At 43.6% G+C, this 15,638-nt stretch overlaps 1 protein-coding gene across 2 annotated transcripts in view; it reads right to left on the bottom strand.

Moving 5' to 3' along the window:
- Window positions 1–15,638, bottom strand: part of ARHGAP26 (Rho GTPase activating protein 26) — a 415,883-nt gene that overhangs the window by 308,126 nt on the left and 92,119 nt on the right. For both annotated transcript variants that reach the window (XM_004686837.2, XM_012727989.1), the window contains exons 2-4: window positions 10,217–10,312; window positions 8,630–8,691; window positions 2,827–2,898 (exon numbers count right to left, since the gene is read on the bottom strand). In XM_004686837.2, the coding sequence (XP_004686894.1) occupies window positions 2,827–2,898; window positions 8,630–8,691; window positions 10,217–10,312 (230 nt within the window). The remainder of the gene's footprint in view (window positions 1–2,826; window positions 2,899–8,629; window positions 8,692–10,216; window positions 10,313–15,638) is intronic.

Below are 15,638 nucleotides of genomic sequence, written 5' to 3'. Positions count from 1 at the left end.
AGTAGCAACAGGTTGTTAATAGTACCAGAGGCAGCACCACAGGGGAGAGGACAAGGAAATGTAATTTTAGTACCACTAGGGCAGACTTCAGAAACTTCTACATGGCAACTGAGAAAAATGCGTTGACTCTTTAGTACTTCTGAGGCTGGTCCCTATATCATCCCCTTAGAACTGGGTTTGTGGTTTCTTTATTTTCTCTTAAACTCACCTAACATTGTGAAACAGCTATATGGTATGGGGGCTGTAAAAGAAGAACAGATTTAGTGGAAAAAGAAATGACATGGGAAGGGATCATGTTTAGTGAAATAAGCCAGAAAGTAAAAGAAAAAATACTGGTTGATTTCACTCCTAACAGGAGCATAAGGGATGGAGGGTGGGGGAGGGGAGAAGGGGAGAAGCAAACAAAGGTAGTAGAGTAAAAATGAAAACAACAAACAACTATAAACCAGAGACATTTTATGGGAGTGGAAGGGAGAACAGGATCAGAACTGGGGTGGGAAGAGTGCACTGGATTGTGGTGATGGCACACGGGTGAACTGGTGGTGGGAAGTCCATCGGGATTACAACTGGGATGGGAAAATGCACAAAATGAAGAATGATTCATTTAAAAAATAATAAACTTTTAATCGAGATGAAAAAAAATGTGCAAAATGATGTAAAAATAAACTTTGTAATAAATAAAATAAAAAAAGAAAAAATAATAATAAACTTTTTTTTCATGTAAAAAAATAAAAAGAAAAAAAAAGAAATGACAAAGGGGGGATGAGAAATCACCTCCAATGTTGTGCAACATTCTATACTGGGAATGAGACTATAGAGTATGTGCGAGAAAAAAATACGTTTTGGTTTAAGTGCCTATTTTACTTCATTTATTCTCATGTTTCTCACCATCTACAGCCCCACACCTGCCCCTAGAAAAAAGCCTGCTTTGTCATTGAGATTACTGGCATTCATGCTAACTGGAGTTCACTCAGACTTCTGCTCCTTTTCCATGGTATCTGTGGTAACCCCAAACCAGGGTTAAGGGCAGAAATGGGACTGACAGACATCTGTGCTCTGAGGGAGAGGATAACCACTGGACAGTGACTTGGCAAGTAAGTCCACTCAGCCTCAATGTTCTCCAGAGCCACTACCGTTATCATTGAGCTGGGAGGTGCAGGCCCCAAGACCATCAAAGAGGTTTGTGGACTAGAACTTCAGAGTGGGGCACTCACAGTGCACACTCAGTCACTGCCAGGTTGCTTCTGTTTTACACAAAATCTTAGTGAAACAAGACTCCCTTCTAATTATCACAGCTGATCCTTGAAAAACATGAAGCCACTCACACTTGGATTATTTTCTATTCATAGGTTCAGCATTCATAGATCCAACCAACCATGATGTTCAAGAACCAACTAGAAATTCCTTCATCTCTGAAATGAAAACAATAAGGTCCAAATTCTTCAACAATATAAACTGTAAAATCGGTAGGAGAGTGCTACTGAACCAGAAGGAAAATCTTTGTGATGGATAGCCCTTCAATCTATGGTAACCATTCTGCCGAATAACCTTGACTGAAGTGCATGTCATCTTTTTTGGGTCATAATAACATTTGTTTCCAGAAAGCAGATGCTCTTAGTTGAGAGGAGTGGGGACAGAAACTGCTTTGTGACATTTGGCTATCTTTTCCCTATCCTAGGAATGGCTCAAAGCCACTTTCATAAATGAGGAAATCCACTAAGCAGGGGGGGGGGTGTGTTGCCACAAAACCTCCAGCAGATGGCACAAGGACTGCAGCTGGATGACTCAGTTCCGTTAAAAAAAGGAAGAAAATTTTGAAAATCTTTTTGCTTTCATTGATTCCAGTGAAAACATCTTCTTGCAGGTGGCCTCTAACACTCTGACAAAGTTCAAACTGACAGGTTTACCACTTTATAAAGGTGTAGGAAACTTGGAGCAACCACCTACCACAAGTGAGCAAGATTCCCTTGAGGACTTTGTAATACTAGAATCCGTCAAGTTTTGGTCACAGTGCCTCCAAGTCAGGGTAGCAATGGTTACCTGTGGGTGAAGCAGTCTTCCTATCTCTCCTACACAGTGTGTAGCATGTTTTCAAGTTATTTGTCAACATTTTTATTTTTAAAAAAGATTTTGTTTTTTTATGTATACAGAATTGGGGTACAGGCCAGAAGTGCAGGGTGGTGAGAGGATTCACTAAAAACAGAGTGGGGAGCAGAACAGGCTGACTGATGAAATATACTTCTGAGGGGAGCAGCAGGCGAGACAGGAGAGGTCTTCCCACCCTGTGGATCACCTCCAGGGCCTGGGATCGAATTCGCACTGAAGCATCTGTGGCTAGCTTGCAGCACTGCACCCTAACCCGCTGGGCCACCAGGGAGGGCCTACTTGCCAACATTTAAAAGCACAGCATTTCTTATAAAACTCTGGCTTTTCAGTTTCTCTTGAAAAAGTTAAAGATCTAGCAAGAGGGTGAAAATTTCACATGTATGAAAATCAGCTACCTTAAGTACCAATTGCCTCCCTTTCAACTGGGTCTTAGCACCCACAGGACCCAATCTAGGCCGAGTCCTAGATGTCCACAAAAAAGTGCAGTTCCATAAATGTATCTGTCAGTGTAGTCACTGTCCAAGCACATAGCTAACCACTACACAACGGAGGTCTGGTTCTACCATTCCACCAGAATGGCTGCTGCAGGGTGGACTGCACAGAGTGTAACAGGCACTTGTGAAGAACAGGTGAGCCAGGCTCTGAGCTTATATGACTTTCTGCTGCTTTTTTCAGACATCCCACCCTAAGATCCAAGAACAAGGCTTGTAAAATTCTTACCTTGGCAGCCCCAATCTGCTCCTTGCGAAACTTCTCCAAAGGAGTGATAAGCACCTCACTGGCATTCTCAATCTGGTGAAGAAAACAGAAGGGGTCAGGGAAAGACCCAAAAGCAGTATCAAAAAAGAATCACAGTAGTTCTGGTACAAAATGCCTTCATGTCTCCGATAAAATTTTAGTGTCTGTATCAAGTATTCACAGTGCAATTCATTTAGCATTCAAATCATTCCCTTGCCACACATGATTAAGACACACTCTTGAAAAATAAAAATGAGGGCTCTTCCTGGTGGCACAGCAGGTTAAAGTGCAGCACTGAGAAGCTCAAGCCACTTCTGCAAGAGTCCGATCCCCGCCTGTCCCGGAGGTGACCACATGGTGCTGCAGACCTCTCTGCAGACCTCTCCTGAACAGCCCGCTGCTCCCCTCAGCAGTGTACTTCGTCGATCTGTCTGTTCTGCTCCCCACTCTGTGTCTGGTGAATCCTCTCACAGCCTCTGTACCTCTGGCCTGTACCCCCAGTTCTGTATGCATAAATAAATAAATCTTAAAAAGAAAAGAAAAAGAAAAATGAGCACCTCGAAAACCATAAGCAACCACGGAAGGCAGAAGTGAACGGGTAAGAGAATTAAATTTCAGGTTTCAGGTGAATTCTTGTAAATGTTAATTCATACAAATGATACTTAAGTAGATATATTGAGTGTTGAGATTAAAAAGAAAACATGCGTGGCATGAAAATCTTTCAAGTCTGATTTCTTGCAGACTTACCAGAACTGGGCAGGGATGGAGACATATGTGTCTCCTAACCACTGTCTGAACCTCCATACCTCACACCTCATCCTGCTCTCAATCACACCACCACCTGAATGCACCCAAATGTACTGAATCTGTCCCACCTCTGGAACTGTGCAATGGGTTGTTCCCTTGATCCTCTGTCCCAAATCCTGGTATGGATGACTCATTACTTACTGTAATTCAGCTTTCAGCTTAAAGGTACTCTTTCGAAAGGCTATTCTGACCACCCATGTAATCCAAAGAAATTTCCAACCACCCCCTACCTTAGTGGTTATTTCAGAGGACATTAAGACAGTTGAAGTTTTCTGGTTCACCACTACACACACATACTACAATATACACCACTATATTGTAACTGCTTACTTCACTACTATCTTCAAGAACAGAAAAGTGCTAAAATAAAGAAGCACTCAAATATTTCTTGAATGACTAAATGAATGAGTGATTTCTTGATTGACTGCCAACTGTGAGACCCTGGGCACAACATTTAACCTCTCTGCATTCTAATTTTCTCATCTGCAAAATGAGCAGGCTGGATTGTTCTAACTCTACAATTCCATGGTCTTTTCTAAAGCAGTACACTATTTTACAATCTTTCCTTTTAAGTCATTCAATTGAGCTCACTCGTCACTCAAGTAATTATTTCAGGAATCTCTTTGCAACAAAGCATTATTTTTCTAAATCACATGCATATCCACTGCAATGAAACCAACAAGAGTAAAGGCCAGAAGCCATAGATAGACACAGCAAAGAGCTAAGTGGCAGATCACCAATCTTATGACCATTTGTCTTTTTCTCAATCCTGGTAGCCTTTATTTTAGAAGAGGGCACTTTAACACTAGAGCGTTGCAACATTATTTAACATCTCTGATTGTTACCTTTTTTTTTTTTTTAACGGAACTTGATTGGATCACTTGTTTAATTAAGTCTTTTCCACAAATCCACTGTATCTCTCTGAGCTCACAGTGGTAAGCTCACTCCTAAGTCAGTGGTTCTCAGCCATAGGATATGTCAGAATCACCTTGGGAATTTAAAAATCTCAATGTCAGGGTCATACTCCAGGCCAATTCAGTCAGAACTGGAGTCCTCAGTCCCACACATCAGTATATTTGAAATGCCCCAAGTTGTCCCCATAGGCATTAACGGTTGAGAACCCAGTCCTAAGTATATGCTGAATACACAAAAGCAACTGTTACCTGAGAGTTAGGAACCCCAGTCCTACTTATTATCAGCCTTCTTACAACCTCACTTATCACATCTATTAAGTGAGGAACTGCAGATGGTGAGGAGTAAGGCCCCTCTGGCTCTCAGATTCTGTGTAACTTTTACTCAGTTCCAAGCATTGTGTTGGATAGAAGAGAATATAATGGATAAACTGGACAGAAGAGAATATAGTGGATCCTTGAACAACATGGGTTTAAACTCTGAGGAGCCACTAACACACAGATTTTCTTATCTAAAGTAAACATAAGAGTATCCACAAGTACAGCATATTACTATAAATGGACTACTATAATTTCCTTATAATTTTCTTCACATTTTCCTTTCACTTTTGCTATTGTAAATATACAGTATATAACTCATATTATGTACAAAAATGTGTTGCCTGTTATTACTAAGGCTTCATGTAAATAGCAGGCTATTAGTTAAGTTTTGGGGGAGTCAAAAGCTATACTCAGATTTCTGACTAAGAGATATGCCATTGCCACTATCTCCCATGTTGTTGAAGGATTAATTCTACAATGGATGACCAAATATCTGAGGGATATCTACCCCAAGGAAAGTTTTCCAAGTAAGGTACAGTGTTACTAAGAAGAGCTGAATTGATGAAGCTGTCATGGGGTGAGACGGTAGGGAAGGGGCTTGCAGTGACCAGATCCTCAGATGCAGGCAGTAGAAACCCAATTCACTGACATTAATAATAAAATTGCAGAGGCAAGCTGAAAAGTAGAATCCAGTCATTGTTCCCTTACCACAGGCCATAGCAATCTGCAGGGTATTCATTGTGATTTGCTCACCACACCCCCACACCCCCAAATACTGACTAGGCCAAGAATCAGATTCAAAAGAATTACTTCCCTTTCTCAGGCACTAGCACATGCACAAACATACAAGTTTTCCACCCACCACCAACTCCACTCCAGCCCCCACTCTCTCCATTCTGGTTCAATCACCCAGCAGTGAGCAATCAAGGAAAACAGTGTCTGTCTCCGCAGGATAGAAAGTAAGATGCCTCTGCTCTGTTTAGCTTTTTTAAGGAATTTCCACATTCTTTGACAGAATGGAAACTTGGGTTTATATCCAGACCATGACCCTTATTAACTATGTGAGCTGAGACATTTTATTTGACCTCTGTAAGCCTCAATCATGTTCATCTGAACAATGGGGATTATACAACCTCATGTGAAGCTATATAATGTCCTTGTAGATACTATGGATTAAAGTGTACCTCACTGCTCACCCAAAATAAGTATGTGGAAACCCTAATTCCTGCTAAATAAATTAGACAAGGAGACCATTAGACTTAGGAGTCTCTAATACCTTATCAGTCAACATAAATAAGCAAACCAAAGTCCAAACCTGTAAATCACTCAAAGTTAAGAAACTAGGCTTTCCCAAGTAAGACAATCATCTCAGTTATTGCTCTGTTGAGCTCTGCTTCCACATCTTCTCTATGAAAGTCTTTTCCCTAGCTCCTGTCAGTAAAGTGCTCTAAACATGTCTGAGTTACTGTCTGATTTGAATCAATTTTTGCTCAAATAAATGTAAAACTTTAATAGGCCTCAGTTTACTTTTTTTTTAAAGATTTATTTATTTATGCATACAGAACTGGGGTACAGGCCAGAGGCTCAGGGGAGGTGAGAGGCTTCACCAGAGACAGAGTGGGGAGCAGAACAGGCAGATCGACGAAGTACACTGCTGAGGGGAGCAGCGGGCGGGTCAGGAGAGGTCTGCCACACCATGTGGTCACCTCCGGGGCAGGCGGGAATCGAACTCATGCGGAAGTGGCTTTAGCTTCTCAGTGCAGTGCTTTAACCCGCTGCGCCACCAGGGAGGGCCTCAGTTTACTTTTTAATACCTCCAGTGGGATAGTATTTGGAGATGGAGACTCTGAAAGCCAACTAGGTACTAAAGGTGGAGGACACAGCAAGGAGGCAGGCATCTTCAAGCTGGGAAGAGGGTCCAAATCAGAAGCTGAGTCAGCTCCTTGATTTTGGGTTTACCAGTCTCTAGAATTATGAGAAATATATAGCTGCTATTTAAGCCACCCAGTCTGTGGTAATCTTTGTTATAGCTGCCCATGACACCGTTATGATATGATACTGTTATCTATGGTCAATATTTCTACCTTAGGTTCCTGCCACCAAAGCTCCTGAAATCCTTGTGATTTATAGTGTTCAGAGCACTAGGAACATCTTTTGTTCTAATATTTGATCTCTGGCCTCAGTTCCTGACACAGGGCTTCTGAAAACTTTGTAGTTTCCTGATGATAGGAGTGTTTTTTGTTCTAATGAAGGCGCTCGGAGTGGGCTGCTGGATGGGACTTGTCACTGGAAAGAATAAGCCATCATTACTTCTTGAAATTTTCAGAGCTGCTCCATATTCACTTGAGAAGGGTAAAGAGTTAAAGTGAAATTAATGATCAGTAGAATCATGCCTGTGTGATAAAGCCTCCACAAAAGTTTTGTAGGTATGGGATGCAGTGGGGCCACGAGACCTCCGGGGTTGGTAAACAAGTGGTGGTATGGGGAGACAGCATGCCCACAGAAGGCATGGAAGCTTCATGACCCTGCTCCTAGGACCCTGCCTTCTGCTTCTCTTCCATGTAAATGCTCAACAGCAACCCTGTCGTATCCTTTTATAATACATTAGTAAACTGTGTCTCCCTGAGTCATATGAGTCACTCTAGCAAATTAATTGAAATCAAGGGATGTTGGAATTTTCCGTCAATAGTCAGTTCAGCTGGCTGCCGTCGTATGTGAGGGATGAGGGGGAAACCTGTAGACTAAGCCCTTAATCTGAAGTTATTTGGGGCAGATAGTCAGAATTGAGTTACATTGTAAAACAAGTGATCGCTTGGAAAAACCACTGTACATTTAGTGACCAGAGTGAAATGTTTCATGTGAGCTGTAAAGAAGATATACAAGGAACAAAGATACATGCTGGGTAAAAGATCTAGATATTTTCCTACACAGGGGGAATAGCTGAGTTTTGCCATTACTCAGCTGAGCAGACTGAGTCTCAAACATCAGTATTTAGTAAGGAAAGAGGAAGAATCTTCAGCAGGGATTCCCTCAGGACTCTAGAGACAAGCCCTCCTAGGGGCAAATCAGCATTCAGACCAGGCTTCACTTCTGATGTCCTAGGGAAAAGGGGGGGGGGGGGAGCGAAGAACAGCAAAAGAAATTCCTGTGAGTGTAGAATCTCATCTGCTAGTCTGTTAGTGCTGAGCCCCATCCGAAAAACTGTAATGTAAAAGAAATCTCCTAGGAATGTGAAAATGAGCATTTGACTCGTGGTGTGCACAGCGCCTCTCTGAAGAATTTTGTAGAGTTACTGTCATTTCTGAGATGAGAGTACTTACTAGGTGCCTACTACATGTCAGACCCTGGTGCCTCAGATATAAAAGAGAAAAGAGTGATCTCGACCCTCCAAGAGCTCTTGGGCAGGTTTAATAAGCAGAGTGAAGCACCCTGATTTCCATGCTGCCTGTCGAGAATCTAACAGCCCCAAAGTTAATGAGTTCTAAGATTCATCCTGACGTCATATACCTTAGGTATGCACCTCAGAGTGAATACTTATGAGGACAATGATATGACTCTACAGTTATCCAAGTACATCCTTTCATATTCACAAAAGACTTCAAAGATGAGAAGGTGAGGCTTGCTTAGAGCCCAAGGTACACATGTAAAAGAACCAGGGTTCAAACCCAGGTCTTCTGACAACTAATCCCTGGTTCCCTCTACATGACTACACTGCCTGGGGCCCACAGCAGCACAGCTGTACTCACCATCCGTATCCGTTCGTCTTCCAGATTCCTGAGAACAGTGGCAAACTCCTGCAAGGACCTTGCTGGGGAAATATAAAGGGGGGTCATGAAGTGAGAGTAGAGTAGCAGGCCTTGTTAGCTATCCAAACACAGCTATGATATTAAGGGCGGAAATCCCTTGGCACATGCAGAAACCTAAAGTCAACTGCTCCCCAAGGTTCCCCTTATCATTTAACCATTAACCATAATGGATGACACAAAAACACAGGTAATTCCACCTGGCACTCTGGCTAGGGAAGACTTCCTTCAAGGAAAAGATCTGCCTGTTCCAGGGAGTACCCAGGACTGATGAGCTGCTGGCTGGTTCCCAGACCTCGGGCTGGAAGGGGCAGAGTTCCGCCTAGGAGCTGAAGGATTTCCTGCCCAGAATTTGACCTCTTCAACCTTTGTTGTATGGCTGCGTCACAATCCAACCTTTTCTTTGGCACCAGAACTAAACAAACAGTATTGCTGGCATCAGAAGCCACATTCTGGTTTCTCCTGGGTTCCCCCTCCCTGGGTCCTCAAGTCAGCTACTAATACAATGGTGCTTGCAGTACTGTGGTCAGAGGTGGTCAGTCTCCTTCACCAGGGTTATTCCCAGAGGAAAGAGAAAGTACAAGCAATAACCCTGAGAACATTCAGGACTGTAATTACACACTGATGCATGACAATAGTGATGTGTTTCTGCTGCTTTCAGTTGTTGCCCAACTTCCTTCACTCATCTAAGATCTCAGTGTTATGAATGACAACAGGGATTCTGTTAACATTTGATGTCTTAATGCAATATACGTCTCTCATTTCTCACTCACTTAATGGAGTCAACCAAGATGCCAATGTAAGGAGAATATGGTCCAACAATTAGGTCCTGACTACAAAAAGTATCTTAACACTGCAAATCCTCTGTGCTCAGTGTTGCCTATAGAAGACAGGTGGATGATGGTGAAGAGTGAAGCAGCACAGAGAGGAGACCAGTGGGAACCCCACTCTCCGGGAGAGATGGGGACCACAGTGAATCAGACACTAAGTTCCTTCCCTCATCCCGGGCAGCAGCAGCTATATAGCTCCAGATACCTGATGCCATGCCAGAGTATAGGGCAAGCTGCTCTGATTCTCCATGAAGCTGGAAAACTTAAGATAAACTCTATTTATATAGCAATTCAATTAAAAATTAATGTCAGAGAAAACAGGGCTGCATTCTGATCTCAGCCAAAGAGCTGTCATTTTGCAGCTTCTGAGTTATCTAATTCTTCCCTCATCTACCTGCACTCTGCTTTTGAGGTAGAAGATTTTTCACCAGGGATGTGGGGAAGAAAGTCACAAAATCAGCCAGAAGAATGCCAAAGGCAGGGGCCAGAGAAAGCCCCACCATAGAACTTCAAGCTTGCTCCTGTAGCCGCAGCGTGTCCTGGGCCCCAGATGCTCACAAAACTCTGTCCCGCCACTGCTGCTACCGATACTTCTGTATAGGAAGCCTAGATACTTCATGTCCCAGGTCACAGGCTTGATCAGGACACGGAAAGTTGTGATGAACAGAACGTTTTCTTCTTATGCAGAGTTATGACTTACCTATACACATTTCATCATCTGTTTCTGCATCACCTATGCACTGAAATTTAAATTCATTTAAGGAATCTGCAAATTTCCTCTTGGCCGAAGACAAATCTAGAAAGAAAAAATACAAAAAATGAGTTACTGAAACAGTTGTATTCGCTGCATTTTTCAGTCCTTCTGCTAATACGGGGCTAGCAGATTTACTCCTGTATCCAGGCATTCTATTTCTAAGCATGGAAAGCACTTAGTTCAAAATAATGAATATTTGTTAATAACAATGAGATACTGATTTGCTTTAAAAGTTAGTATTTTTGTTACATTTGTTTTAACACAAGCCATATACTGAGTCTTGTCACATGACACATGTGGGAATCCACTTACAAAGGAAGCAAAGGAGGAAGTAGGGTCAGAGCCAACACTGGCATCTATGGCCTTACGGGTAGGCTCTGCCAATGATCCTCCATGTGATCCGTGAAGCTGCCCCCACATCAGACTTGTCAGGAACTTCCCTGAGTCCAACTCATACCACAAACTGGCATTAGGTAAGGAGGTAGAAAACAGAGGGCTGGAACTAGCTGCCCTAGGCCTGTGGCACTGGCACTTCCGCTTCCCACTCAAGAACATGTGAGACCAAATTTCTCAGAACCTCTCAGCTCCCCTCGCAAGCAGAGTGAGGAGGCCTGACAAATTTCCACCTGGACCACCTTCCCAGATGACCACATTCCTCCATCGCCATGAGAAAAAAGCCCTGGCAGTACAGTTGAGGTTAAAACATACCCCCACACATGGTTACTATAAAGAAAGTTCTCAGAGGCCTTTGTCGAATTTAAAAAATAAGCCTTCCTTTAAGACATTAATGAAAGCCAATGATCCTTACTGAACTCTCAGCTTCTGTTAAGGGTACAAAACCACCAAGGCACCTTTAAGTGGCCTGACAGACAGGGCTGTTTCAGAGCAAATGTGCTTAACTTAATTCCACATGCAGCCTTCCTGCAGATTAGGCTAATCATTCAAATTACCCTCATACAAGTTTCCCCTCATTGCAGGGGAAATGGCATTAAGTTCAACTTCCCAGAGGAGGGAAACATGAGGCATAACTGGTAACAGGACCTGGCTTTAATAAGATGCTAGGGTGGAGTAGGGGTTGGGGGATGGGGAACTCTGGCCTCTGTGAGCAACATAATCTATTGGAATAAAAAAATCCATGATCCTTAGCTCTTTTCTAGTTCTGAGATTTGTCCTCCAAGGTTTGGGGTCTTTTTTTTTTCCATCTCTTGGCTTTGTTTGTTTCCTCCCTATGTAACTAGCAGAGAACATACCCCCCTCCCCCATAAATGCTGACTAATGCTTGTGTGTGTGTGTGTGTGTGTGTTTGGAAGGGATATTGTATCAGAATCAACCACCAGTGCTCAGCTTGCCAATCCCAATGTTCATTCCAAGTGATGGCTACCAGTGGCAGCACCAGGCCTGTCTGTCCAGCTGTTCTCAAGTCTGGGGTTTAGGCCACTGCCCGGATAGCAGCAGCACCTGCCCAGGGCCACCCTTCCACAGGCTTGGGTCATATAGGTCCTGAACTGGCTATGGCTTGTGCAAGGCTCTCTGCCCGACATGAGAAAGGCACTTAGAAAATAGTCCTCAACACAGGAGCCAACAGCCACCAGTCTCCAATCTCTCCCAGATCCAGCCCCTTTAATGGAATGGGCCTTGGCAAAACATTCAAAGATGCTGGCAAGGGAGTGAGGCAGCTCTTCAAAGGGAACAACCCTGGCTGAGGATATCTCTGCGAACACAAACCACTCCCTGGCAAGTCAAGAAAGAAACAGATGCATCTGAAAGTCAGAACTCTGCGGGGAAGAAAGACACAAGAGGTCACAGGCAGGCAGGAGTGATAAAAGGAGATAATAATCTTTCAGAGTGGAAAGCAAAGCCCTTCAAGGGCCCTGAAGTGTGTCGTGTATGGAATGTGGACACAGTTGCCCTCCAGCTTATTTTAGTTAGAATGTCCCCCCAACCAGAACTCACAAAGGCCTGAGCAAAGAGGCAAAATAGGATTGCTCCTCAGTTCCCTAACAGCCCCCCTGTACCTCCCTAAAGGAGCAACAAATACTTCAGCTGGACAATCTTCTCAACAAAGTTGAAAAAAATGGTGAAATGTAAACCTGGTGTGGAAACGCTCCAAGCACACACCTGAAAAGCTGGGTTGCCAGGGCAACTGCCAATGGGGCTCAAGGAGTGGTCACTAATGCACAACAGGGCCTTTGTGGGGCCTTTCCACAGGAGGGCCAGGAGCAGCAGCTAGCTTGTGATCAGAGGAGCCTGACTTCATTGTCCAGTGCTCACAGCAAAAAAATTTGAAAAGCAGTGTGGGCCCCACAAAGGTGATAAAGAGGCCAGCCCCTCATGGAAGACTAGTTAATGAGTACTGGTATACAGTCAATACAGGACTGCCAGCCAGTGAGGGCAGGTGGATGGAGAATCCCAATTACTGGAATCCGAAAAGGAACTCACTGTGGGCTTGAATGACATGTATTTGAGTGAAATCTTTCTGGGGAGATTAAGTGGACACCTGTTGCTTGCTTGTGCAGGACCCACCCCCCTCCACCCCCCCAGTTTCTGGGCAGCAACTCAAACTTACTTTGAACAACCTTATTCTCTCAATCTGCATTGCATAGGGTCCTGGTTATAGGCTGATCAGCCCCAGTACCTGCCCCTTGCCTACAACCCACCTCTCCTGGCTTCTAAGTTCAAGTTTAGCTCTACCATTTACCAGAATGATACTAAATCTGGATTAGTCAAAGTTTCAGTCACCTCATCTGACAGAGTTGTTAGCCCTACCTAAACCAAAGAGCTGTCACAAAATCCAGTGAGACCCCCTGTCCACTATAAGCTTTAGCCTCCCTTACACTATAAGGCATGACTGGGCTACTCACTAGTCCATGAATGCTCCAGTAACAAGACCCAGGGAGAAGTAAGTACCTGTATCACATACTCAGAGAAGTTAAAGAACTGACAGAACAACATAGTTTTTAGCTCACAGAATATTTAAACACAAACAAAAAACAAGAACATAGCTCAATTCACTCTTCTGGCTTGAAACCCCTGTAGCATGTTTGTCCCTCAGGTTGTACCTCACTGGATCAAAATAAACCCATAATCTCAGACAATAGAGAGGGTATCATAAATCACTGCTTCTTGTCTGTTCAAACCAAAAGTTTTGACATCTTACATAGATGATCACTCTGGATATGCAATGGCACAGAGATTTCTTTCTGGAGCCTTCACTCTGATACACGCAGGAATCTAACATTCCAATAAGAGAAGAGGCTGGTGCTGCTGTTGGATATAGGCCAATCTTCATGGAACCCTGCTCATATAACCCCACTGTTTCATGTTCAGGCAGTGCAGGACACAGCTAGGAGCCAAGCAGAGTCAATAATATTTACTCTGCAAAAACATCTGTTGCTAGAAAGGCAGAATGCTGGCCAAAGCAGAGAGAAGTAACTGGCAGTCTCTGGGGAGGACAAGTATCTGCTTTACAGGATAAGTAGGCTCTGCCTCTCACTAAAGAGGCATGGAGGTAAGGGGTAAGGAAGCATCTAGAAGTCTGGGCCTGAACAGCCTGTTCCCAAAGCTGTCTGCTCACTAGGACACCAGTGAAAGTGACTGTCTTCCTGGAGAAACTATCCTCTGACTTAGCAGACAGTTTAAGAGAATTTAAGTGCAGTATACTCTTCCTTTTATAAATGAAGGCTTATCAAATTTTTAAATCCGAATCTACCTAATCTCACCCAAGTTTTGCCAGTAATACCGGTCAAGACATATTCGTTCTCTCCTTGGGTAGTATTTAACATACATGTGTACATACAAACATATGTATACACATATACATATGGACATCCACATAGTGAAGGGCTCAAGGTAACTTCACAATTAAGCTTATTTTCCCTGCATCCATTGCCTTTTGCTAACCTCCATACTTATCAAAATTGCATGTAATGACCAGCAGAATTTTTTGCTACTCTGTCACATCTTCCTGGTCTTAGAAACTGATTATCATTATCATAGTAAACACTATAACCATAGCAGGTATGTCCAAGAGGGCCGGTCTCTTAGATGCTTTAACAAGAATTAAAGTCCAAAGGCCTTGCTAGTCTTTCCCTTCTTCAAAGGCCAATTACCCTTATGTTCTGGCCTCAATACCTTGTATTTGGAGTGATTCTGGAACTACCATGAGTCGCTCTGTGTCATAACACCCAAGTGTCCAGGACAAGGCAGGACAAGGTAGCTCTCAAGGTAGGTCTGATGAGGCATAGCAACAAGAGTGGGCTCAGAAGTGGAGACTCAGAGTATCCCAGTCTGAGATTCCACAGTGAGAGCTGAAAGACTTCATGCAGGTGTGTGCCCAATAAGCCCCGTTCCCAGATAAAACAACACTCTTAAAAACAAAGCCTCTCTTCAACCCTAATCTTTCCCAAGAGAGCCATCCACGGGTCTCTTGCTATGCCCCCAGCTGAGCAAAGGGCACTAACCTTTCATCCTTCCACACACATGAGTTAGACGCCAGGACCTCACCCTTGACAGTAGTCTTCCAACATACACCACAATCGTGCCCAAGTCTGTCCACTTCACCTCCTAAAGATTCTGCACACTCCTCTCTATTACCCTCAGCAACCCTGACAACAAGCACCCCTTTTTCTTGAATAACTGCAATGAATCCTCTATGGTCTCCCCACATTCACTTTTGCTCCTCTAGTCAGTTCTATACCCAGTGTGTCTGCTCTAACCGTGAACCTTGTGTTGGCTTCCAGAGCACTGAGTTAAAGATCAAAGTCCCTCCCAAGGCCTGAGTAGCCCTGCAGGTTCTGGTCTCCTCAACTTCTCGGGGCTCCAGAAACCCTGGCCTCTGCAGTTCCTACACTGTGCCCTACTCCCACCTAACACCCTGTTAGCTCTGCCTGCAGCCCTCAGCTTAACAGTTCCTCCCTCCAGGAAGCTTCTGTCTTCTCTACCCAGACCAAACCCTCCCTTATTTTCACTCCTTGAAAACATGTCCCTCTTCTTCATTGCAGCTTTGTATTTGCTAAGGTCACTCAACTGATATCTTCCAGAGTAGTAAGCTCCATAAGGTAAGGCTCATGCCATGCTTATCACTGTTTCCTCAGAACTTAGCTCACCATCTGGCTACAAACAGAGAGAAAGCTCGGTACTCCACCAGTTCATTATATCACTGAAAGTAAGCTTCCCAGTTCTAAGCCTCACAAATAAATAAGAGCAGATTAGGTATGTTAGAAGAGATTCTCCACATTTATGTTAAGTCTGACTGGCACTTGATATCTGCAAGAATGTGCTTACCATTGACATAAACCACATCCCTTAATGTTTTGTTGTCCATTGAAGAAATTGCCACAGAGCTATAAAGAAAGAGCTACTAGCAAGT

This window comes from Condylura cristata, unplaced genomic scaffold (assembly GCF_000260355.1).
Source record: "Condylura cristata isolate star-nosed mole 26May11 unplaced genomic scaffold, ConCri1.0 scaffold00021, whole genome shotgun sequence".
NCBI classification, from domain to species: Eukaryota; Metazoa; Chordata; class Mammalia; order Eulipotyphla; family Talpidae; genus Condylura; species Condylura cristata.
The sequence above is the reverse complement of the archived record's forward strand: the minus strand, read 5'-3'. Positions and strand labels throughout refer to the sequence as shown.